Here is a 27,848-nt window from a genome sequence, read left to right as displayed (position 1 = left end):
GTTGGCCAGGCTGGTCTCGAACCCCTGACCTCAGGTGACCCACCCGCCTCAGCCTCCAAAAGTGCTGGGATTACGGGTATGAGCCACCGCACCCAGCCAACTTTTTTTTTTTTTTTTTTTTTTAAGAGACAGGGTTTTTGCTATGTTGTGCAGGCTGGACTTGAACTCCCGGTCTCAAGTGGTCCTCCTGCCTCAGCCTCCTTAGAAGCTGGGCCTTCAAATACATACCATCGTACCTGGCTAAGAGTTAGTTTTCATACACATTGTCTGACATCATAGCTCCCAGCCACTCTGTTATGCTTGTCTGACATCATAGCTCCCAGCCACTCTGTTATGCTGCCTCACTGTAGAGACAAGTACTCGTAGAATTACATCGCATTTGACACAGTAATATAGCCATTCCAAGCTCAAAAGAACATGTATATTGGCAGTCAGCACCACATTGATGTTACAATTTGAGATTTCGTTTCAGCAAAACACCATCTTTTTTCCTGTCATGGTAATGTTGGTTGAATATTATTGGTTTGTGGTTATCTTTGGATTCAGTTTGTAAGATTTTACTGTTATATGAGTTGTTATAAGTACTAGGAGTTTGTCCTAGTTTACGTTTATATATATTTTAATAACATTATGTAAACCAAACAGTATCTGAGACATGTCTTAATCAATTTAGAAGTTTATTTTACCAAGTTTAAGACATGCCTGGAAGAAATAAACACAGAATCACAGAAACAGTCTGTGGTCTGTGTCTTTCTCCAAAGATAATTCTGAGGGCTTCAATATTTAAAGGGGAAAAATGGGCTGGAGGAGAAAGAAGGAGGATATGGTAATCCCCACATTGCAAGAGAAAAGGAGCAGACAGGGGAATAGTCAATTATGTATTAGTCTCTTGCTCAGTAAAGCAGCACTTTACATAAGATAAGGAGAACATAGAATAGCTACCTCTGGAGATATTTAACCTTTTATCTGTAGCTATCTGCCGAGGAACAAAAGGAAATGCCTTTTCTTATATTACTTGGTTTTCAGTTTAATTTTTTTCTTTTGGCATAGTGAATTGGGGTCACAAGTTTTTATTTTCTTTTCACAATTATAACAGAAATAAGTTAACAAATTAGAGTAGGGATGCTGATGCAAAGGATTGCTTTTAATCCTTTGGAAATCAAAGAACTCATGTAATGCATATGAATACATATTGATTTATTTAGTATACAAATTCAGAGTTTTATATAAAGTACTGGATTTCCTTAAACAGCGTTGAGTTGAGGAAACTCTTTTAATTTGTTGTTTTGTGACTTGGATGTATTGCTTCCAACCCAGGCATGTGGTCTGGGTGACTCATAGACAAACAGTCCGTAGGTGATAATATAGACAATACTTCAGAGGGTTTGTTTCCCCCCTTGTTTCTGACTGGGGACTATTCTCTTGTTCACAGGCATAGAATGTTATCTTACTCATGGAGTTCTTTTAGAGATCATTACTACCAAAACTATAGGGCCTCTTAATCAGATGAACACAAAGTAGTAAGAAACAGAAAGAGTTCCATATGATTTCAGTGAGATTTGTCTTGACTTAAACGAAAATTTGATTCAGTTTTATAATCAGACTGAAGACTATCATCATTTTTCCCCTTATAAAATTCAAATTCATCTTCAGAATTTAATTTGGAAAGGTTTCCTTTTGCAAATTAAATTTATGTGTATTACATGTCAGAGATTCTACTTAATGTGCTTTTGTTAATCATCTTTAAAGTAATTTCTGCAGAGAAGGAATGCTTTTGAATTCAATAACTTTATTGAGTGCCTACTGTGTACAAGTCACTGCAAGTCATTGGTGATGTATTTGGTTCCTGATAGCATTATTTAATTTTGCTACACACTCCTACTGTACCCAAGAAGTGGAAGAACTTCATTCAAACATTTGAATCTCTGATATTATTTGTTCCTATAATGGATTTATTTCTGTAACTGTTCTCTGGCTGGACCAATTTTTTCCGTTCTCCTTACATTTTTCTGGTACTTTTTTGTTTTTAACTTCTAGAGATTTACTCCGATTTTAGCAATCTTTTGTTCATTTACCTTCTGGAAATATCCTATTGAAGAACCAAAATATTACCACCACTCTATACTTGTAGAGGACTTTAATATAAAATTCTAATATGGGTACAAAAGACTTTCTGATGTTTGATAAGCTCTTCTTGACTAACTTCTTATTTTAGTCTGGCAGTTAATGTTCCCTGAGACACAAGAAATTGTAAAGAAAATACTGAGTATATATACATTTTTTAAGAAGAGATTTCATAATTTTGTCATATTCAGCCTCATATTTACAGAATATTCTTAAACATGTTTGTATGTTGAATTAATAACATGTTTAAGAATGTGATCTTAGAAAATGTAATGTAATGTAATCTTAGAAAAGATGTGGTCCATTAATAAAGGTTTTCCCATAAGGTTGATCTGTGGTGTGGTGTTTTTTGTTTTTGGGTGGGGTGGGGTTCTGGTTTGAACAGAATAGTATGATGATTGATGACACCACTTCTGGGACCAAATGTGTTATCTTTTTTGTGACACTAGAAACCAAATTTCTAACATTAGCTGGGTGTCCAACAATTGAGTTCAATTCTGACACTGACTACCTGGAGGTAGTACAGATCCCACAGGTTAAGGGCTCCATTTCATAAGACTGCCCCTGCTTAAGATGCTAGCTGCAAATGGGATGCCCGGGCTACCCACATTTTGTAACTGCCCAACTGGTTCTCCTTGCCCACTGCCTAAACAGAGCCAATTTGTTAAGACAGGAAAATTGCAATAGTGAAAGAGTTTAATTCACATAGAACCGGCTACACAGGAGACCAGAGTTTTATTATTACTCAAATCAGTCTCCCTGAAAATTTGAGGATTGGAGTTTATAAGGATAATTTGATGGGTAGTGAGCCAGTGAGTCGGGAGTGCTAATTGGTTGGGTTGGAGATGAAATCATAGAGAGTCGAAGCTATCCTCTTGGCGCTGAGTCGGTTCCTGAATGGGGGCCGCAAGACCAGATGAGCCAGTTTATTGATCTGGGTGGTGCCAGCTCAGAGGACAGGGTCTGCAAAGTATCTCAGGCACTGAACTTAGTTTTATAATAGTGATGTTATCCCTAAGAGCAATTTGGGGAGGTTCAGAATCTTGCAGCCTCCAGCTGCATGACTTCTAAACCATAATTTCTAATTTTGTGACTAGTTAATACTACAAAGACAGTCTAGTCTCCAGGCAAGAGGGTAGTTTGTTTTAGGAAAGGGTTAATATCATCTTTGTTTCAAAGTTGCACTATGAACTACGTTCCTCCCAAAGCTGCACTATAAACTAGGTTATAGTGCAAAGTTAGTTTGGCCTATTCCCTGGAACGAACAAGGACAGTTTGGACGTTAGAAGCAAGGTGGAATTGGTTAGATCAGATCTCTTGCACTGTAATAATTTTCTCAGTTACACTTCTTGCAAAGGTGTTTTCAGTTTCTGCCTGGCTGACTGCAGATTTGAGGATTCCCATGATCCCCACCTCCAGGTTTGATAATTTGCTAGAACTACCCATAGTACTTAGGAAAGCACTGTACTTACCATTACAGATTTATTACAGAGGATACAACTTAAAAACAGCCTAATGGAGAGATGCATAGTGCAAGATGTTAGGATGGAGATGGCACAGAGCCTGCACATTCATGTGTTCACCAACTTGGAAGCTCTCTGAACCTTGATGTTTAAGGGGTTTTATGGTGGTTTCATTACATAGGCACAGTTGATTAAATCCTTTTCTATTAGTGATTGAACTCAATCTTCAATCCTTCTCCCTTCTTCAGAAGTCTGGAGGTGGGGCTGAAAGTTCTAATCCTCTAATCACTTGATTTTTTTTGGTGACCAGCCACCATGAAGCATCTAGGACCCTTTGTCCCACTTCCTCCCATTGAGCTATCTCATTAGTATATAAAAGACAGTACATTCCAAAGGTTTTTGGAGCTCTATGCCGGGTACTGGACACAAAGACCAAATATTAATTTTTTATTATACCTCAGTTGCATTATTGTATTGCTTCAAATTCTGTATAAGTAGTGAATATTACTGAATGTTTTTGGATTTAAGCATTTGTGACATTAAAAATTTTTGTACATCATCATTTTCCATTTTTGTACATCCAACATTTTAATAAAACATTGGTTAAAATGAACAAAAATACATCGATTTAAAATTTTTAATTTCTCTTGTTTCATTGGAAATTTTTTACTGTATAGTATTAGGCCTGGTTAGTCATGGATCTGACAGTTTGGCCACTAATCCAAAGCAAATAGTAAATTCACTTGGGAACAATATAATTTACTGGACTTGAGTACCTGTATTCTTTTCTTTAAAAGAGTGGGTTACCCTGGAAGTTTACTTCTTCCTTTTTGGTATTTATATGCTTGAATATTTGTGCTGGTTCGGCCAGGCGTGGTGGCTCACTTTAGGAGGCCGAGGCGGGTGGATCACGAGGTCAGGAGATCGAGACCATCCTGGCTAACATGGTGAAACCCTGTCTACTAAAAATACAAAAAATTAGCCAGACATGGTGGTGCACGCCTGTAATCCCAGCTACTCAGGAGGCTGAGGCAGGAGAATGGCGTGAACCCAGGAGGCAGAGCTTGCAGTGAGCCGAGATCGTGCCACTGCACTCCAGCCTGGGTGACAGCGAGACTCCATCTCAAAAAAAAAAAAAAAAAAAGAAACAACAAAAGAATAAACAGTGGGTTACCCTGGAAGTTTACTTCTTCCTTTTTGGTATTTATATGCTTGAATATTTGTGCTGGTTCTGGGGAGGCACCTTTTTGCCTTCAAGGGACATTCAGCAATGTTTAGTTTCACAGCTGGAGGGTGATGATTGATACTGTTATCTAATGGGTCTCTAGATGCCAGGAATGCTACTAAAAATTCTATAATGCACAGAGCAGCCCCCATAACAAAGAATTATCTGGCCCAAAATGCTAATGTTACCGAGTTTGAGGAATCCTGCTATAGGCCAATATGGGCATGACCAGTGTTTAGATGGTATTTCAAGCTTTGAAGCTATGGATATCCTCATCCACTGAACTGATTTTACCATTTTGATAGATAAAGAGAACTATTTCTCGTCCTGCTCCCCAACGACTTATTGAGAGATTAAACTGCAGCCATCCAAATTACCTAAATATGGTTGTTAGCTAATCTAGAGTGTGGTTTTGGGGGAATAAAAACCAAAAACAAACTATAAACTGATACTATCTTTATAGTCCTAAACCCTTAGGGAAGACTTTCCAGATCACCACTGAAAAATGCTTTAGGACATTGGTCTGGGAAAAGATTTCATGAGTAAGAGCTCAAAATCACAGGCAACAAAAGAAAAAAAAATAAATGGGTTTATGTCAAACTACAAAGCTTCTGGACAGCAAAGGAAACAGTGAAAAAAGAAACTATAAAATGAGAGAAAATATTTGGACACTACTCACACTACAGGAGATTAATATCTAGAGTATACAAGGAACTCAAACATCTTAACAGCAAAAAAAGTTGATTTAAAAATGGGCAAGTGATCTGAACAGACATTTCTCAACAGACATACAAGTGGCTAACAAATAAATGAAGACAATGCTTAACATCACTCATCATCAAAGAAATACAGATCAAAACCACAGTGAGGTATTGTCTCACCCCAATTAGGCTGTTATCAAAACAACAAAAAACAAAACAAAACAAAAACAATAAAAATGCTAGTAAGGATGCAGAGAAAAAAGAAGTCTTATACTCTGTTGGTGGGAATGTAAACTAGTACAGCTACTATGGAGAACAGTATGGCTATTTCCTCAAATAACTACAAATAGAACTTTTTTTTTTTTTGAGGTGGAATCTCTGTCGCCAGGCTGGAATGCAGTGGTGCGATCTTGGGTCATTGCAACCTCTGCCTCCCAGGTTCAAGCAATTCTCCTGCCTTAGCCTCCCGAGTAGCTGGGACTACAGGCACATGTCCCATGCCCAGCTAATTTTTGTATTTTTAGTAGAGACGGGGTTTCACCATGTTGGCCAGGATGGTCTCGATCTTTTGACCTCGTGATCCGCCCTCCTCGGCCTCCAGAAGTGCTGGGATTGCGGGCGTGAGCACTGCGCCCGGCCCAAATAGAACTATTAATATGATACGATTCAGCAATCCCACTACTGGGCATTTATCCAAAGGAAAGGAAGTCAGTAAACCAAAGAGACATCTATACCCCTATGCTTATTACAACACTAACCAGTAGCAAGATAGGGAATCAACCTAGATGTCCAACAACAGATGAATGGCTAAAGAAGATGTGGTATATATACACAAAGAAACATTATTCAGTATAAAAAGAATGAAATTCTATGATTTATGACAACATGAATGGAACTAGAAGACATAAGGTTAAATGAAATAAGCAAGGAACAGAAAGTTAAACACCACAAGTTCTCACTCATATGTGGAACCTAAGAATAGTTGATCTCATAGAAATAAAAAGTAGTGCAGAGGATACTAGAGGCTGGAAAGGGAAGAGGGCAGGGCAGAGGATAGGGGGAGATTTGTTAAAGGATACAGAATTACAGCTAGATAGGAGGAATAAATTCTAGTGGTCTGTACCACTGTAGGCTGACTATAGTTAACAATAGTATATAGTTTCAAATAGCTAGAAGGAGGATATTGAATGTTCTCAACACAAAAAAGTTATAGATGTTTTAGATGATGGATATCCTAATTACCCTGATCTGATCACTATAGACCATATGTATTGAAATATCATTGTGTACCCCAGGCATATGTACAGTTATTATTTGTGGATTAAAAATTTCTGGCCGAGTGCAGTGGCTCACGCCTGTAATCCCAGCACTTTGGGAGGCTGAGGCGGGTGGATCATGAGGTCAGGAGATCGAGACCATCCTGGCTAACACGGTGAAACCCCGTCTCTACTAAAAAATACAAAAAATCAGCTGAGCGTGGTGGCGGGCGCCTGTAGTCCCAGCTACTTGGGAGGCTGAGGCAGGAGAATGGCCTAAACCTGGGAGGCAGAGCTTGCAGTGAGCCGAGATCGTGCCACGGCACTCCAGCCTGGGCGACAGAGCAAGACTCTGTCTAAAAATAAATAAAATAAAATAAAATTTCTTTTTAAAATTTTTTTATTTATTTTTGAGACAGAGCCTCACTCTCTCTCCCATGCTGGGGTGTGGTAGCACAGTCTTGGCTGACTGCAACTTCTGCCTTCTGGGTTCAAGCGATCCTCCCATCTCAGCCTCCTGAGTAGCTAGGGCATCACCATGCCCAGCTATAAAAAATAAAATTTCATTAAAAAAGGTATTGAAGATGAAAAGAGTTCTGGAGAATGGTTGCACAACAGTGTGAATGTACTTAACGCTATTGAACTGTACATTTAAATATAGTTAAGATGGTTAAATTTATGTTACATGTACCTTACTACAATTTTAAAAAGATACTTGTATCCAGTTCTTGATAGTTTGTTATGCAGTCTACTAGTTTTTTTTCTCTAGGACTTTTGTTCTGTTTTCTTCAGTGTTTTTTCTTAGTCAAGAGAGTTTATAATCTCTCAGGTGATTTTTCATCCTTTTCCAGCTGTTCCTTAATTTTAAAGTATACAAGTTAGCCCTCATCTCAAAAATTGGACAATACTGGATTGATGTGAAGGTATAATGTTTGGATTTTAGTTTATAAATATTAATTGAAGTATTTATCAATTTAGGGAGCTATGTGTGGTCACTGAATATTGAAAAAGAACTGTTTAGCTTCCGATACTTTCAGTATAAAGCTTACTCATGATTTCATGTATTGTTTTTCTTCCTTTCTAATAGGCTTTCAAGGATATGCTGTATTCAGCTCAGGACCAGGCACCTTCTGTGGAAGGTAAGATGAATTAACCCTTAAGTTTAGTCACAGAAAACCTCTTTTTAAGGAAAGATATTTTGTACTGCAGAGTATAAAACTAACATGATAACCTGTCCTATTATATAGGTCTTTTTTCCCTTTTAATAATATATATTATGATTATTTTATATTTTATTCTAAATTTTTCTCTTTTCTAGCTCACCTTTACCCTATGATGGATCTTTTACTATGTCCTTGTGTCACCTTAGGACTGTGAATCATATATATATTGGTTTAGTCAGAAGTTTTTCTGTATAATGTTTTTTTGCCTTCCCTCCCCTCCCCTCCCCTCCTTCCTCCATCCATAATTTACACAACATAGCTTTTCCTTTCTATTTATGTCATGCCTTTAGAGTGGGACCAGTAAAACAATGGAGAATGTTTACAATGGATGTGTGTGTGTGTGTGTGTGTGTGTGCATGTTTATGTATACGTGTGTACATGTTCTCATGTCAGTAAATAGGAGCTAATTCAACAACTATTCTTGAGGGAGAATGTTCCTTCTGAGGCTGGATATTCTTTTAAAATTCCACATCAGATTTTTAAAATGAGAGTTGAGTGCAAAAAAATATATATCGAGAATATTGTAAGTTGGATGTATAGAATAGTATCTTTATAAGGCACCAAATTCTATGAAGTTATTCTAGTGACAAGCTATTAGAGACTTGTTCTTATGACAACAGATAGTGAAGTTGTTTAATAAAACTGTAGATTTATAGTAAAAAGTCTCATTTCATCAATCATATAGAAATATCCATCTTTCATCTCAAACCATTGTGAATTAAAAATGTATTTCCTCTGAACATGTAAAAATCTTTTCCCTTATCATATTAAGTCAGGAATTGGCATTTAGTTTCATGTCACTGAATTTTAGACTATAATATATTTAATTCTCTGATACTTAAGACACTTAAGGTTTATCAGTAGGTTTAGTTTTTTATTGGGTTATCTTTTATTTTATATGCCATAAAGAATACCTCCTTTAACTATTTTTAAAATATAAGAAAAATGAAATTCCACAGAAGCTGAACTGATTCCTTACTCTGTGTAACTTGCTTTAATATTGGTTCTCTTATTTTACTATTCTGTTTGTAACAAAGATGCTCTGAGATATATTGAAAATGATGATGATATTTATTCATCCCCTTCATGCTAGAGCATGTTTCTAGTATTTTTTAAATTTTCTTTCAGCTGTTATTAGAGAAAAACTGAATTTTGTGAAAGTACGCTCAAAATGACAAATATTTATAGTTAAGAGCCTTTTCTTTCATTATCCAGAGACATTAACTTCTTTGGACTGTGTTATAGGGGAAGTATTGTAGGAACATGTACTAGTTTCACAAGAAAAACCTCTGCACACATTCTTTCTTTATACTTTCATGTAAACATACTATAAAACTATAGTTTTATAGTGAATTATTCCTTCTTCTTAGTAGGACATTTCAGGGTGGTACCTTTACTTCATTGATAAAATAGGCTTTTTCTCAAAAGTAAGTGAACAAAACAATTTCAGTGTATTGAGAAATTATGTTTAATTTGCTCTCTGTTACTCAAAGAAGTAAACACATTCAAATTCCTAGTTGTTTTGTTTCGTCCTTTGAGAGTGAATTTCATGAATCAGTTATATATTGCAAAAAAATCTCTATTTAAAATAAATGTTTTATGATTATAACTAGGAAGTGCTAATATTCTGAAATAATATAGATAAGGATTTACTCTCAGGTATTCCTTATCAATTTATATGTAAATATATATTCAGATATGTTTCTGATATATTTCATTATCTACTCTTCTATGTAATCACTGATATTTCTGATATAATTCTGATATATTTCATTACCTACTCTTCTATGTAATCGCTGGTATTTTTGTGTAACCATTTACATTGGAAATATATGACTGAGATGTTGACTTAGAATTCTGTGTTACAGATTATACAGTATGTTATTAATTTTTTTTTTTTTTTTTTTGAGACAGTGTCTTGCTCTGTCTCCCAGGCTGGAGTGCAGTGGCGTGATCTCGGCTCCCTGAAACCTCTGCCTCCTGTAGGTTCAAGTGATTCTCCTGCCTCAGCCTCCTGTGTGGCTGGGATTACAGGCACCTGCCACCATGCCTGGCTAATTTTTGTATTTTTAGTAGAGATGGGGTTTTGCCATGTTAACCTGCCTGGCCAACATGGCCAGTTTTGCCATGTTGGCCAGGCTGGTCTCGAACTCCTGACCTCAAGTGATCCACCTACCTCGGCCTCCCAAAGTGCTAGGATTACACGTGTGAGCCACCGTGCCCAGCCTATTGATTTTTTAAATAATGGCATATTTAAATTTTTACTATTTTGTTATTCTTTTCTGCAGAAAGACTTGTAAATATAGAATACATGGCAGTAGATTAGGGGATTAAAATGACTAGAATTGTGGGGTTTTTATAATTCCTGAGGTCAGTGAGTATACTACCTCTTGATATTTGTAACAAATTATATTAAGCTGCAAACTGGAGGTTTCCCATCAGTGCATCAATCAGTCATGCCTTAATAATCAAGGTTGTTCTGAGGCAAGATAATTTTTTACGTTTATAGGTTAAGTATAACAATTCTTACACATAGTACCCATTTGACATTGTAAGTGTCAAGTTTTCAGTGATACAGAACTGTGGAAAATCTAAAGTGAAATACCTTTTACCTTTTCTCATGCTCCGCACTCCCAGTTTGCTGTCAGTAATTTTATGGAATTAATCTACTTGGGTAAATGCTCACATCCTTACATCTTTATTTTTTTTTTAAACTGTCTGTCTTCCCTCTTTCCCAGGCTACTTTTAGATATATGTAAATTATGTGCTGTATTTGATTAATCTATTTTAGTTTTTACTCTGAATTAATTGCAAGGAAAGCTTCAAACTTCATTTTGTCGTATTCTTTTTAAAATGTATTTTTTGTTTAAAAGCATAAATGTTTTCTACTCTTTATTTGTGATGGAAAAATATGAGAATCCAATAGTCAACTTAGGTAACGGAACTAAGAAATTGACATTTCTAATGGAAAGGGACATTAAAAGATCATTTTGCTTAACCTTTGTTTTAGATTTGTGCATTCTGAGACCACTTTAAGGTTGCATGACGCAGTAATGACAGTTGGGATTATTAATGCTCTATTTGACAACAAAAGAGAATTCTGGAGATTAATATAAAAAGACTTTTTAAAAAATGACTTTGCATTTTTCTCCAAATGATGTATTTGAATATAATTTTAATTGGACATTTCCTTGTGTCTCTATTTTTAAAAGATATAAGAATGTTTTAAAACATTGCTTTGAAAAATACTAGACTATTTAACTTGTTAGAAAAAAGCAAATTGTCTCTTTCAATAAATTTCTCTCCTGATTTTTTTATTACTCCATATAGTTCCCAGAAGTATTGGGGAAGGTTTATAGAATAAGATAGCACGTATTAGATAACAGTAGATACAGAGCTTAGAATAAGGGGAAAATGAAGATAGAATAGTGAAGAGTTAAACTAGACTAAATTTAATACGTAGAATAGATACCATGAGGATTCTGGAACAGAAAAAGAACATCAGGCATAAACTAGAGAAATCTGGGTAATGTATGGGCTTTAGTTAATCATAATGTATCATTATTGATTCATTGATTGCAACAAATGTACCATATTTATGTAAGATGTTAATGATAGGGGCAGCTGGGTTAGGGGATATTGGAACTCTCTGTACTATCTTTGCACCTTTTCTGTAAATCTAAAACTATTCTAAGGTTAAAAGTTTATTTGGCCAGTTGTGATGGCTCACACCTGTAATCCCAGAACTTTGGGAGGCCAAGGCTGGCATATTACTTGAGGTCAGGAGTTCGAGACCAGCCTGGACAACATGGTGAAATCATGTCTCTACTAAAAATACAAAAATTAGCTGGGTGTGATGATGCATGCCTGTAATCCCAGCTACTCTGGAGGCTAAGCAATGAGAATTGCTTGAACCTGGGAGATGGAGGTTGCAGTGAGCTGAGATTGTGCCACTGCTCTCCAGCCTGGGCGAAAGAGCAAGACTCTGTCTTAAAAAAAAGTGTATTTAAATAAAATAGATACTATAAGATTTTGTACAATTGACAGAATGTAAATTCAGAGGATAGAAGAAGACATTATTTCAAAATTGATATAAGGTGAATTTACACCAGTTCCTCAGAAAAAGTAGCTTTTACTGAACATGAAATTTGAGAGGAAATTCTTCCTTGGACTCTCATGGAGAGCCTTTTGTTTGTGTGTTGAATAGTATCTCCAACAATAGTTTTACAAAGAGCACGAGAGGGAGTTTTAAAAGGCTGCTTCGAATAATCCAAGGATGTAATGTAAAAATGTATTACTATGACCTACAATTCCTAAATAATCTGGTCCTAAATCATAAATGTCCATGATCTCACCTTCTACATTTCCCCCGTTTTTTCCTAGGCTCCTTTCTTTACCTAAATCAGGCCAAGCTTCCTCTTGCAGTCTAATATAGCCACTTAGTCACTTTATATTGCTTCACTCTAGTTTATTTCTTTGCATAGCATTTGTTACTTTCTGATATTTTGTTTTAATGTAAGTCTCGTGACTAGTGATTATGACTTTTTAAAATTTTTATATCTAGTATCTGAAATAGGCACGTAGTTTACATATTTACTGGACACATCATTGAGTAGGAATAAAAGTGAATCCTTTTCCTCAATTCCTTGAAGCCAACGTACTGTTTATGAAAAAAGGAGTAAATTAACCTAGCTTGCTTCTCTATGTGTTTGTGTGTTTTAAAAAATTTTCAAATTCTCTTGATCTATTATGTTTAGATGCAGAATTCTACCTGCTGGTTAGATGGCCAAACATATTATTAGTAGTTGTTGTATTACAGTACTGGCATTTTGATTTCATAAGGTATAGTCTGAGATGACACATACAGTATTTTTTTTAATTAATAGAGGAGCAGATGATACAAGATCATAATTTTAAAGGTTTTTTGTTTCTGTGGCATCATGTTTTATTGCTGAGAAACTATATGAAGTACTGAGAGACTATATATTTTGTCAAAACACCAATTAAACTGTTTCTTTTTGTGTTTTTATGTTTAGTATGCCTCCTTTCAAAGATACATGAAATTGGCATAGATTTGAAGGACCATATGTGAGTTGTTAGAGGATTTTTAAATATATATCTACTCAGTGGAATGTATTTTTTAGACTATTTAAATTAAAGTAGACCTATTGATTGATAGTTTTCCTTTTATATTTTGCTTCTCTTTTTATCTTACAATACATTCCTTTTGATGGAGAGTGTACATAGCTAATGGTAGCTTAATTCATCTCTGACTCAGCTTAATACAGCTATCTGACTTTCTGAAATTGGATGAATAAATAGAGATAAGGACATAAGTAACTGGCCACCACTCTAGTCTCTGTTTTTCTGCCGTTTCTTCTTTAGTCTCCCTGTTCCCTCCCCAGTCTTGTGAACAGGTTTTGTTAGAAATTTTGGCTTAGGTTCTCTCTGCTTGAATTCTACTTGGTTAGCAGATGTGTTACAGTCTCCCTAAGCTCCTTAGAATTCAGTTCTTAGTGACATTGAAGATGAAAGTGTGCTTGTAAATTATTCATTCTTCTTATACGCTTCAATGGACAGGGTCCACTTCAAGCATCTTCCATGTCACCCCTGTCCCCAGATCTTTGTTGTTTTAAAAGATGTGAGCTTGCTTTGCATTTCTAAAATTCATGAAGTAGTTTTTTGCATTTATAGGATTACTGTCAAATATGTGCATTTATATAACATTACTTTTTCATGTTATTTTAAATCTTGTCCCCTCCCCCCAGTTTCCACTTTGTTATCCTGCATATTTATCTCTAAAAAATTATTTACATGACTTTTCTGACCTAGCTATAAAACAGTTTGGTGTTTATAATAGGCAGAGCTATATTTAATTTGCTACATTTTCAGCTGGGCAAAGGCAGGAGAGTAGCTTTTCTAAGTTCCATTTTTCTGTTAGCGTTGTTCTGTCAGTAAGGTATCCTAGTCATTTATTGTCTCTGCTTGAAGTGGGATAATGTTTCATGAGAAGACTATGCAAGGAACTAGTAGTGAGGTTGACCCCAAGAATGAAGTGGTAGATCTATCTGTAGGCACCGAGCCTTGTTGTGAGAGCCATAAAGAAATACAGATGGCTAAGAGCGGAGGTTGAGACAATAGCCAAGCCAACAAAATAGTTGCCATCTCTTTAAGAATGATATATTTTATTCTGCATTAACTTCCTTTAGAAAGGATGAAAAGTCCGGATTGATACTCAAAGTCATGTAATGGAGTTATTTCTGAAGGGTGTGCCTTATTATTTGTTTCATGTTTACATTGGAAAGTGATTTGCGTGTTCATTTGTATTACGGAAATGACAACTTGTAGATAACAAGAACTATTAACTTCAAAAATGGACTCGTATATTCTATAAAGATGTCACTAACTTCAGTCTAGTTCGCTAATAGGCAAGGTGTACTTCTGAAGAACAAATAGCATTGCTATTTGATTTGAAGAAATACCTACTTCTTTTTCACAGAGAATTAGATCTAATTTAATGCTCATTGTTATGACATTAATGATATAAATAGTAAAATTATGTTATGATAAATACAATTTTTAGTAGCATGCAGGTAGGAAGCTGGAAGCAATGAAGAAATGTTATGAACACGGGTTTATAATCCTTTCTTTGTGACACTGTTTAATGCATCTTTAGTGTTTAAAATATTTCATCACCTGTAAAAGTCACGAATATATAAAGTCACTGTTTTAGTTATCACACAGTATCATTTCCTTTTTATTATCAAGTTTTGAGAGAAGGTCATGAAATAGGGAAGAGATAATGATAAAACATTAAATCATGGAACAAAAAAGGTCTGGGAATTACAAATGTAGACTCTACGTTGTAGAGGAAAAGATAACAGCAGATGAATCTGATGATTTCAGATAGAATTTCCTGAAGTAGACATTAGAAAGCTGGAGCAATTGTTAAAGTTTAAAGTTGGCAGAGTTCAAAGTAAGGGAAATTCCTCTTTGAGTTCTTTTCATTTGCTTTAGGCAAGACCACCTAAGGTGTTTAGTAAAGAAACAACGAGAAAGCTAGAAAGCATATGAAGTTGTGATCAGAGTAGTGGTTTTCCAGTATTAGGTATCATTGAATAAAACAAAAATTCCTGCCATTGAAATGGAAGAGATGCTCTAAAAATCATTTAGAGTAGCCTTGACTTCAGTTATCTGAGGCAGTATGAAGAAAAAAAGGTAGTCAATAATTGGAAAAGTAGATAATCTCTTGTATTAGTTTTCTTCGGTTGCTGTAAATACCACAGACTTGGTGGCTTAAAACAACAGACATTTATTCTCTCACAGTTTTGGAGGCCAGAAGTCTGAAATCAAGGTGTCTGCAGGGCTACCTTCCTTCTGGAATTCTGGGGGAGTATCTGTTTTTTGCCTCTACAGCTTCTGGTGGTTGCTGGCTTTCTTGGCTTGTGGCCACTCCAGTCCATGCCTCTTTACCTTGTCCTTTGTCCTCGGGGTATCTAAGGACATTTGTCATTGGATATAAGGTCTGCCTGGACAATCCAGGATGATGTCATCTCAAGATCTATAATTACATTACAAAGACTCTTTTTTCCAATAAGATCACATCACAGATTCTAGGGATTTGATATAGATATCTTTTTTTGGCGGAGGGGAAGGAACACTTTCGTGCCTACCATATTCTTACAAAAATTTTTGTTGTTGTTTTCGAGACAGGATCTTACTCTGTCATCTAGGCTGCAGTGCAGTGGCAAAATCATAGCCCACTGCAGCCTCAAACTCATGAGCTCAGGAGACTGTCCCACCTCAGTCTCCCGAGTAGCTAGGACTACAGGCGCATGCCACTGTGCCTGGATAATTAAAGAAATTTTTTGGTAGAGACAGGGTCTTGCTGTGTTGCCCAGGCTGATCTTGAAGTCCTGGGCTCAAGCGATCCTCTCGCCTGGCCTCCCAAAGTGCTGGGATTATAGGCATGAGCTGCCATTCTCAGCCTACTATGTCCATGCATTTACACATAAAAAATATATTTTAATGTTCTTCAAATTGTGAACTAGAGCTTGAAGTCCAAATGAGGCATTTGCTTCAAGTGTTTCTACCTGCTGTATTGTGAAAGGAGCAGTCAAATGGTGTCAAAGAAAAATTCAGGTATGATCCTGGAAAGTGAAAAACTGGCCAATAGATATTAGTCAGACTTGAGTGTATAAAATACAGTAAAGGACCATTTATCTGCCTCTAGTAATAGTTACCTGCAAAATATTCCAAGTTATACCTCAAATTTATCTTTATTTCCGATATCCTTCCTGGGGGAAACAAGGACCACAAAGCTCTTTTTAGTACACAGGATCAATGTGTTCCCCTTCCCCAATTTGTTTTTTGATTGTGGAACTTCTTAAAGACATACAAAAGTAGTGAGGATGTATAAAGAACCCCATTTTTCAACAATCGAGCTTTAACAATTATCAGTGAAGGGGCTAATCTTGTGTCACCCCCACTCCTGATTGTTGTGCACACGCACACACACACACACACACACACACCATGTTTTCTTTATCCATTCATCTGTTGATTCCATATCTTGGCTATTGTGAATAGTGCTGCAATATGCATGTTGGTGCTAATATCCCTTTGATATACTAATTTTCTTTTCTTTGGATTGGGGGAGTAAGTGGTCGTTCTATTTTTAGTTTTCTTCAGAAACCTCCAATCTGTCGTTCCCAGTGGCTGTAGTAATTTACATTCCCACCAACAGTGAATAAGAGTCCCCTTTTCTCTGCATCTTCAGCAGTATTTGTTATTTTTGTCTTTTTGATAATAGTTATTCTAACTGGGGTAAGTTGATATCTCATTGTGGTTTTGATTTGCATTTCCCTGATGATTAGTGATATTGAGCACTTTTTTCATATATCTATTGGCCATTTGTATGTCTTCTTTTGAGAAATGTCCATTCAAATCCTTTGCCCATTTTTTAATGGGATTGCTTTTTCATTATTGAGTTCTTTGAGTTCCTTGGGTATTCTGGATACTAGTTGCTTTTCAGATGAATAGTTTGCAGATATTTTCTCCCACTCTGCAGGTGCTCTCTTCACTCTCTTGATTGTTTCCTTTGCTGTGCAGAAGCCTTTTAGTTTAATATAGTCCCGTGTGTGTGTGTGTGTGTGTGTGTGCACACTCTTTTGTTGCCTGCGCTTTTGAAGTCTTAGCCATGAAATGTTTTCTCAGACCAATGTTCTGAAGCATATCCCTTTGTTTTCTTCTGGTAGTTCTATAATTTCAGGTCTTACATTTAAGTCTTCTATCCGTTTTGAGTTGATTTTTGTGTGTGGTGAGAGGGGGATCTAGTTTCATTCTTCTGCATATGGATATCCAGTTTTCCCAGCACCATTTTTTGAAGAGGTTGTTCTTTCTCCAGTGTATGTTCTGGAGCCTTTGTTGATAGTTTTCTGTAAATATGTGGGTTTATTTTTGAATTCTTTATTCTGTTGCAATGGCCTGTGTGTATGTGTTTAGTCCAATATCTTGCTATTTTGGTTACTATAGCTTTGTAGTATACTTTGAAGTCAGGTAGTGTGATGCCTTCAGCTTTGTTATTTTTGCTTGGGATTGCTTTGGTTATTCGGAGTCTTTTGTGGTTCCACGCAAAGTTTGGGATTTTTTTTTCTATTTCTGTGAAGAATATCATTGCATTTTGATAGGGATTGTGTTGAATCTGTAGATTGCTTTGGGTAGTATGGTCATTTTAATGCTATTAATTCTTCTGACCCATGAGCATGGGATATCTTTCTGTTTGTGTTGTCTTCACTTTCATTGGTGTTTTGTAGTTGTCATTGTAGAGGCCCTTTGACTCCTTGGTTAAATTTATTCCTGGGTATATATATATAGGTAGCTATTGTAAATGAGATTGCTTTCTTTTCATTTCATTATTGGTGTATAGAAACCCTACTGATTTTTTGTATGCTAATTTTGTATCCTACAACTTTACAGAATTTCTCAGTTCTAAGAGGTTTTTTTGGTGGAATCTTTAGATTTTTCTATATCTAAGATCATGTCATCTATAAAGCAGGAAAACTTGACTTTCTCATTTCCAATTTGGATTCCTTTTTATTTCTTTCACTTGCCTGATTGCTCTGGCTAGAAATTTCAGTGCTATGTTGAATAAGAATGGTGAAAGTGGGCAAGAATGGTGAAAGTGGGCAGTTGTTATAAGGAAGGCTTTCACCTTTCCCCCTTCAGTATGATGTTAGCTGTGGGTTTGTCATATATGGCCTTTATTATGATGAGACATGCTCTTTCTATGCCTAGTTTGTTGGGAGCTTTTATCATGAAAAGACATTGAATTTTATCAGATGCTTTCTTTTGTGTGTCTGTTGAGATGAGCATACGGTTTTTGTTTTCTGTTGATGTGATATTTCACATTTATTGATTTGTGTATGTTGAGCCATCCTTGCATCCCTGGGTAAATCCCACTTGATCATGGTGTATTATCTTTTTGATGTATTGATGGATTTTGTTTGTTAATATGTTGTTGAGGATTTTTGCTTCTGTGTCAGAGATATTGGCCTACAGTTTTTTTGTTGTGTCTTTGTCTGATTTTGTTATTGGGGTAATGCTGGCCTTGTAGAATGAGTTAGGAAGAGTTTTCTCCTCTCCAGTTTTTTGGAATAGCTTGAAGAGAATTGTTGTTAGTTATTTACAAGTTTGGTAGGATTCAGCAGCAAAGCCATCCAATCCTGGAATTTTCTTGGTTGGGAGACTTTTTATTACTGATTCAGTCTTACTACTCGTTATTGGTCTTTTCGGGTTTTCTGTTTCTTTCTGATACCATCTTGGTAGGTTGTTCAGGAACTTACACACTTTCTCCAAGTTTTAAAATTTGTTAGCATTAATTTGTTCATAATAGTGTCTAATAAGTTTGTATTTCTGTGGGATCAGTTGTAATGTCTCCTTTTTTCTTTCTAATTTTGTATGGGTCTTCTTTTTTTCTTGGTTAGTCTGACTAGTAGTTTATCCATTTTATTTTTTCAAAAACTTTTTATTTTGCTGATCCTTTGTATTTTTTTTAGTCTCTATTTTTGTTTATTTCTGCTCTGATCTTTATTATTGCTTTTCTTCTACTGATTTGGGTTTGGCTTGTTCTTGCTTTTCTAGTTCATTGAGGTGTATCATTAAATAATTTGAAATCCCTCTACTTGTTTGATGTAGGTGTTTATTGCTATAAACTTTCCTCTTAGCACTATTTTAACAGTGTCCTGTAGGTGTGGGTATGTTGTGGTTCTATTTTCATTTGTTTTAAGACATTTAAAATTTTTCTTTTTTATTTCTGTATTGACCCAGTGGTCATTGAGGAGCATGTTGTTAATTTTCATGTATTTGTATAGATTCCAAAGTTCCTCTTGTTATTGATTTATAGTTGTATTCCATTGTGATCTGAGAAGTTACTTGATGTGATTTTGATTTTTTAAAAATTTTTGAGATTTGTTTTGTGGCCTAACATATGGTCTGTCCTAGAGAATGTTCCATGTGCTGATGAGAAGAATATTTATTCTGCACCTGTTGGGTGAAATGTTCTATAAGTGTCTGTTGGGTCCATCTAGTTTAAGTGTAGTTAAGATGTTTGTTTATTTTCTGTCGAGACGATTGGTCCAATGGTGAGAGTAGGGTGTTGAAGTTCCCAACTATTAGTGTATTCGAATCTCTTTCTTTAGATCTAGCATTTGCCTTAAATATCTGGGTGCTCTGGTGTTGGGCACATATATGTTTAGAATTGTTATATCTTCTTGCTGACTTGACTTTTTTTATCCTTATTTAATGACCTTCTTTGTCTCATTTTACAGTTTTCGACTTAAAGTTTGTTTTATCTGATATCAACTCCTGCTCACTTTCGGTTTCCATTTGCACTAGATACCTTTTTCCTTCCCTTTTGCACTAGATACCTTTTTCCTTCCCTTTCAGTCTATATGTGTCTTTACAGGTGAAATGGGTTTCTGGCAGGCAGCATATAGGTGGATCATGTTTAAAAAATCCATTCAGCTAGTATATATCTTTTAAGTGGGGAATTTAATCCATTTACATTCAAGGTTATTACTGATAGGTGAGGACTTATTCCTGTAATTTTGTTCATTGTTTTCTGTTAATTTTATACATCCTTTGCTTTTTTCTTCTTTTCTTATTATTTATCACGTGGTTTGGTGGTTTTCTGTAGTGAGAACATTTGTCTCCATTTTCTTTCTCATTTTTGTGTATCTGCTGTACCAGTGAATTTTATACTTTAGTGTGTTTTCATGATGGTAGATACTATTCTTTAGCTTTCAAATGTAGAATTCCCCTAAGTATTTTAGGACTGGTTTAGTTAGTGGTGATGAATGCCCTCAGTTTTTGCACATTTGGAAAAAAAAATATTTCTCCTTCGTTTTTTAGGGATGGCTTTGTTGGGTATAGTATTCTTGGCTGGCAGGTTTTTTTCTTCCAGCACTTTGAATATATCATCTCATTGTCTTCTGACCTGTAAGGTTTGTAGTGAGAAATCTGCTGTTAGTCTGATGGTAATTACTTGATACGTGACTTGACAATTTTCACTTGATGTTTTCAGAATTCTCTCTTTGACTTTTGATAGTTTGACTATAATACACTTGGGGGAGGACCTTTGTGGGTTGAATCTGTTTGGGAATTATTGAGCTTCTGGATCTGGATAACCAAATCTCTTGCAAGACTTGGAGAATTTTCAGTTATTTTGTTAAATAGGCTTTTTATATCTTTACCCATCATTTCACCTTCTGGAATTCCTAGAATTAGAATATTTGTCTGCTTTATTGTGTCCCATATGTCACATAGGCTTTCTTTAATTTCTTTTATTCTTTATTTGTTTTTTGTACTGACTGGGTTATTTATAAAGACTTGTCTTCAAATTCAGAAATTCTTTCAGAAATTCTTTCTTCTGCTTGATCTAGTCTATTGTTGAAGCTCTCGATTGTATCTTTTATTTCATTTATTGCCTACTTCAGTTCTAGGATTTGTTTGATTTTTAAAAATGTTATCTTTTTGTTGACTTTCTCGTTCCAATCATGAATTATTTTCCTGATTTCTTTATATTGTTTATCTGTGTTCTCTTGTGTCTCATTGAGTTTCTTTAATATTATTTTGAATTGTTTTTCAGGCATTTCATAAATTTCTCTTTTTTGGGATTTTTTTTTTTATACTAGAGAACTTGGTTTCTTTGGAGATACCATATTTTCTTGCTTTTTCATGTTCTTGCATCCTTATGCTGATATCTGCACCTCTGATTTAACAGTCGCTTCTTCCAGTTTTATGGATTGACTTTCTTAGAGAAAGACTTCTTCCTATAGGCATAACTATAGTGTTGGTTGGGTAGGTTGCTTTGGTTTTGATTCTGGGTAGGGCAGTAGTGTAGTTTCTGAATTATTTATTTAGCTTTGATCAGTGTCAGTGGTATCTGAGTTTCTCATTGGCTTAGACTGTGTTTTTTAATGAAGGCTGTTTTGAGGATTTGCTAGGGATGAAAACACTAGACCAGATAGTCCTTGGGCACCAATGGTGGTGGCACTGGGCAAGGTGGGCAAGGTGGACATGTCCCCAAGCCACTGGATGGCATGTGTGGATGCCAGCAGTAGTGATCAGGGTGGGTTGATTCCCAGGTCACTAGTTGGCACACTCAGACTCAAGCAATGGTGGTGATGGGTGGAGTGGGCTTGTCTTCAGTTCCTGGACATCATATGTGTATGTCAGCAGTGGCCAGAGCAGACCTATCTGCAGGCCTCTGGATAATGCATGCGGATGCCAGCATCAGTTGGGTGGGTATTTCCCAGTTCCTAGGCTCCCAGATGATGTGTGCAGGTGCTGGCCATGGTAAGCAGGGCAGACCTCTTCTCAGGCCCCTGATTATGCACATAATGCACCAATGGTAGGCAGGGCTGATCAATCCTCAGTCATCCTGATGACAGGCTCAGCTACTGGCAGCAGTGGTGGACAAGGGCAGGACTCCCCTCCTGCCCCCAGATTTTTTACATGGCCCCTAATTGTTTTATGTGTATTTTAAGATTTATTAGCTTGAATAGGGACCCAAATAAGATTCATCATACAATATATTGTGATTGATTAATAGGTCTCTTAATTTTTCATTGGTTTATAATGACACCATTCAGTACAGAAGGCACTAGCCATATGTAGCTATTTACATTGATTAAAACTGAAATGAAATAATCTGGTCCTTAGTTGCCCTACCCATATATCGAGTACTCAGTAGCGATATGAGGTTAGGGGCTACCATACTGGACAGTACAGATTATTTCTCTTATTACAGAAAATTCTGTCTGTTAGAGCTAATTTATAGGTTTCAGCTCCATCTCTTTTTTTTTCTTGAATTTTTGGTTTGTCTTTTTACAATTTTATTATTGTTTTATTATTATTATTATTATTATTATTATTTTTTTTTTTTTTTTTTGAGACGGAGTCTCGCTCTATTGCCCTGCCTGGAGTGCAGTGGCGCCATCTCCGCTCACTGCAAGCTCCGCCTCCCGGGTTCACGCTGTTCTCCTGCCTCAGCCTCCCATGTAGCTGAGACTACAGGCGCCCGCCAACACGCCCTGCTAATTTTTTTGTCTTTTTAGTAGAGATGGGGTTTCACTGTGTTAGCCAGAATGGTCTCGATCTCCTGACCTTGTGATCCACCTGCCTCGGCCTCCCAAAGTGCTGGGATTGCAGGCGTTAGCCACTGCGCCCAGCCTGTTGTTATTCTTTGATGTAAGAAACTGGCTTATTCAGGTTTTTTGTTTTTGTCTCCTAGAGTCTGGATTTTGCTGATTGTACTCCTGTGGTGCATCTTAGCATAGTTTCTGTTCTCTTTATTTACTGTAAATTTGTAGTTAAATCTAGAAGCTTGTTTCCATTCTGACTATATATAATGTGTGTATGTATTTTTCTCAAGAACACTTTATAGGTGCTGGAGTGTATTGCTATCAGGAGGGAGATATATGTATGTGTGTGTGTGTATATATATATATGTATATAAACTATCAGATTATCTGTTTTGTTACTACTGGTGATCATTGCCTAACCCTAGATCTTTTAATTCATTAAGATTTACAAAATGGTGATATCCTAATGCTCCTGCGTTTATTAGCCAGAATTCTTCTATAAAGGGAAACTTCCCTTTGCCAATTATTTGGTTATTCTTATATACAGATTGTATAGGAAAGATAGCATAAATGCTTAATTATTTCCCTTTGTTTACCTTTTTCAAAATAATGTTGATTCTGTAACATTTTCCAAAGATGACCAGTGAAACATTTTAAGTGTCTTATTCAATTTGTGTATTTCAGTATATTTGGTATATTTTGGTACAGTGCAGTTTTATCCCTATTAATGATTAAATTCTCATCTTTGGCCAGTGGGAGCCTATTCAGTTGGTTTTCTCATTCCTTTTGATAGACTCTTAGTATCCTATTATAGCTTCTTTTCTATTTGATATTACAAAAATTTCCAGACTTGACATACATATTTCCAACCTGGGACCTCCAATCAGCCATTTTTCCAGTGACTGTTGGTTTTTTTTTTTTTTTTTTTTAGTAATAATCATGGAATCTTACTTCTTTTTAGACGCCACATACTGGACACTGCTTTGGAAGTATCATTGCTACTGGGTTATTCACTGTTTCAGGTTTTCTGTTTCATGGAACAGAAATGCATGCATATATACTCTCATAAATATAAATGTATATATATATTTTAGGATAAAATTCTTTATTCTTTAAAGCTTAAAGGCTTAGTAAGTACATTTTGGATTTGACAAAATGTGTCTACTGTAGCTGAAAAGATAAACTGTGATGATTTTAAGCATTAATACTCTTAGGCATGGCAACCACAAGCATAACTTTTTGGGATTAGGGTATTGGGGGTGGGGGATCTACCTGTATGGATTAAAATTTCATTTTCTTATTGGAGGTTGAAAGGTGAAAGATTGTTTGTCACCTTGGAAACAGAGTGCCAATTTGTATTTCCTGATGAGAAATTGACCAGCTATGTGCTTACTATAAGAGGTGCAATCAGTGAAATTGGAAAAGGAAATTGAATTTATCTTGGTGTATTATCACATGCAATTTTTGCACATTTTGCAAATACCCTAATGCACATGAATTTTATTTGAGGTTGAGATGCCTATACGTACTCTGAAACAAAGTATTGGAAATGTAGTGTGATTAAATATATTTCAAATTTTCTCTTGTTCCACAATTGCTGTGCAGTTCCAAAATATGTTCTTATTAGGTTCCTCACAAAGGAATCTTTTGGCCATTACGACAAGAAAATGAGATAGTTAATTTTAAAGGATACATCAAAATAAGATAATTTACATTGTAAGATTTATTATTTTCACATTCATGTTTTTTCTATATGGAATCCTCTAGCATGTTAGCAAAACGATATGTCATCTTTCTATAAGACTATAATTTCCACTTAAGGAAAAATATGATTCACTCTTGACATGGCAAAAAAAAGTTAGGTTAATAAATTTACAGCAATGAAGAATTTTTAACAATACAAAAATAACAATATATTAGGTAGATATCCTCAGAAGCAGTTTATTCACAATGGCCATGAAAGAATCTTCCTAAAAGTAGTAGTAAGAGAATGACTAATGGAGAAAAAGGGATTTGAACTGGATCTTGAAGCATGGTTAACATTTAGGTAGCCTTAGGAGAGGGCCTTCTAAGCACAGAGAAACAACAAGACGAAACCAAAAGAATGCACATTTATAAGACATTCAGGGAAGATTTAGTAGAACACTTAAAATGAAGCATGGAGGGTTATTACTGGAGAATAATTAGCTGTATGGATAAAGCCAGCTTCCCAAGGAGCTTAAATAATTTAAAAAGTTGGACGTCATTTGGTAGATTAGTGTATTCTAACATTTGGAGTTACTAGTTTAATGCAGACTGGATTTAGAGACCTTCGTGGGTTCCTTGTTCTGGTTCAGAAGTATCCATAAAAATATAGGCTTTGTGCTGTCTTGAACTGATTAAGTCTAAGGAATGCAGGCTTCAGGTATGGTACCATTGAGTTTCCGGCTCTACTTTTTAAAATGATTCTTATGGCTGTGTCATTATCCATGTTGGAGTTCTCCAGGTATCTGTCAGCAAAAATTAGAGCCATATGCTCCCTTCTTCAGGAATACTGGAAAAAATAGTTGCATGATTTTTAATTAGCTATGTGACCCAGAATATGCATAGAAATACTATCTTTTTCATGTGAAAATTCACATAATGCAAAATTAACCATTTTAATTGCATTTAGCACATTCACTGTTGTACAACATCTACATCTATCAAGACACAGAAGCTTTTTTTTTTTTTTTTCCCGAGGCAGAGTCTCGCTCTGTCACCCAGGCTGGAGTGCAGTGGCATGATCTCAGCTCACTGCGACCTCCACCTTCCAGGTTCAAGCAATTCTTCTGCCTCTGCCTCCCGAGTACCTGGGATTACAGGCGCGAGCCACCTTGCCTGGCTATTTTTTTTATTTTTTATTTTTAGTAGAGACAGGGTTTTACCATGTTGGCCAGGCTGGTCTCGAACTCCTGACCTCGTGATCTGCCCGCCTTGATATCCCAAAGTGTTGGGATTACAGGCGTGAGCCACCATGGCCAGCCCCACAGAAGCATTCTTAAATGGAATTTATTTAAGCTGAAAACAGTATTTCCTATAAAGTAACTTTTTGGCATATGTTTTTCTAGCTAATTTTCCAGTCAATGTCAGTTGTAGAAATACGGATTTTAAAAAAGAAATCCTTGTTTGTATTAAGAGTTAAGATTTCTAATTTTGGAGAATCAACAAAAATAACTCAGAATAGAATTTTTGTCTTGATAGTAGTTGGAAGAGTAGTTACATGGTGAGAAAACCAGGATAGATTTTTAAATCATTTTTTAAAAAACTTTTAAGTTCAGACTTACATGTGCAGGTTTGTTACATAGGTAAGTTTACATCATGGGGATTTGTTGTATAGGTTATTTCATCAACCAGGTATTAAGCCTAGTACCCATTAGTTATTTTTCCTGATCCTCTCCCTCCTCCTACCCTCCACCCTCCGATAGGCCCCAGCCCAGTGTGTGTTGTTCCCCTCTATGTATCTATGTGTTTTCATCATTTAGCTCCCACTTGTAAGTGAGAACACGAATAGAATGAAGTGCAGTAGTTTAATTTTAATAGTGGAATTGTTTTTCAAGTTAGACCTGTCCCTGCTGTCTTTTGGACTTGAGAGATTCTACCTTTTTAAAGTACCTACATAACACTATCTGAATAGGGCTGTGGAATATAGGCAGACCTAATTCTCCCCGTTACTATTTATGGGTTGTGTGTTGCGAACCTAGAAGGATTGTGCTTCCTGATTTTAGTTTTCTTTTTCTTGTTTTTACCGCAACTCTCCAGAAAACCTACGGAATGTTTATTGGAAACACCTTGGTAGAAGAAAAGTGTTGTTTGTAGCAAACATAAATCCTAATCTTTTCTGCAAAATATTTTAGAAATATTTTAACTTTTATTTTCTTAGTAAGTGACCTTTCAGGGTCCTGATTATGGTTGTGGATCCATTACTAATTTTTCTCATGGTTTCTTTTTGTCTTTTTGGAGGTAGTGATATTGGTGCTGAAGTAGGGATCTGAGGATGATGGCAGTAGTATTTCTAATTAGCATTTCTTGTTGAGGTCTTTTAGAGAGCCTAGTGAGAAATTTAAATAAAACAATTAGGTCAAATGAATTTAGAAAAGCTGAATAGACTATTTAGGCACAATATTCGGCCAATATGAAAAAACTGGAAAAAATAGATACATGATTTTTAATTAGCTGCATGATACTGTTTTTAGATTAATAAGTAAAAGGAAGGTTAATTGAACGTCTATTACAAATAGGAGTTTTCAGAATTATCAAGTGGATGTAAGCAGTAGCCAATGGTTTTTGCCTACTATTTTTGTGGATAGCATCTGACTCTCATGTCGTCTGTGATTTACAAGACTGCATCTAAAGAAGTATGTTCAATTTCCTGTTTTTGTTTTGTTTAATAAACACTGTAATTCCTTACTATATGTGTTTGAGGTGATGAAAATTTTGGAGATAATGATGATGGTTGTACAACATTATGAATGTACTTAATGCCATTGAATTGTACTCTTAATATTGGTTAAAATGGTAGAATTAATGTTATATATATTTTACTACAATAAATAAAAGGCAGGACAAATTTTATCAGTAAATTTACGTTTCTGGAAGATTTAGTTCTGAAATTTTTTAGTGGAGATTTTATTGCAAGGTGATTTTTTTTTAACCTATATTCCTGGCATAACTGACTCCTATTTTTAGCCCTAAATATTCAAAAGAACAGGAAAACGTGACTCTGCATATGACTTTCCTTAAATATTTTTATGAATGTTTTATTTGAAATATCATGCAACTAAAAATCACAAACTCTTTCATAAAGGTAGTGTTTAATTTTGTATGTTGTAAAATTAAATACTGTTTTTTAACAAAAATTTTCCCCAAAATGAAATGTTGAATTTGCATTTTTAAAAGATAATTTTTAAATCTTTATCTTCAGATAGCTATAGTCTTATAAGCATGTAAAGTTTTTTTTTTTTTTTTTGGAGATAAGTCTCGCTCTGTTGCCCAGGCTGGAGTGCAGTGGCACGATCTTGGCTCACTGTAACCTCCGTCTCCCAGGTTCAAGCAATTCTCCTGCCTCAGCCTCCTGAGTAGCTGGGATTACAGACGCCCACCACCACACCTGGCTGATTTTTGTATTTTTACTGGAGATGGGGTTTCACCATGTTGGCCAGGCTGGTCTCAAACTCCTGACCTCAGGTGATC

The 27,848-nt window shown here is 35.8% G+C and overlaps 1 protein-coding gene across 1 annotated transcript in view; it reads left to right on the top strand.

Moving 5' to 3' along the window:
- Window positions 1-27,848, top strand: part of XPR1 (xenotropic and polytropic retrovirus receptor 1) — a 256,114-nt gene that overhangs the window by 42,227 nt on the left and 186,039 nt on the right. Inside the window, exon 2 of the mRNA XM_032159187.2 lies at window positions 7,857-7,908. Coding sequence (XP_032015078.1) covers window positions 7,857-7,908 — 52 coding nt within the window. The remainder of the gene's footprint in view (window positions 1-7,856; window positions 7,909-27,848) is intronic.

The sequence above is a fragment of the Hylobates moloch genome, unplaced genomic scaffold (assembly GCF_009828535.3).
Source record: "Hylobates moloch isolate HMO894 unplaced genomic scaffold, HMol_V3 SCAFFOLD_8, whole genome shotgun sequence".
Taxonomy (NCBI): Eukaryota; Metazoa; Chordata; class Mammalia; order Primates; family Hylobatidae; genus Hylobates; species Hylobates moloch.
This window is presented reverse-complemented; position numbering and strand designations above follow the sequence as displayed.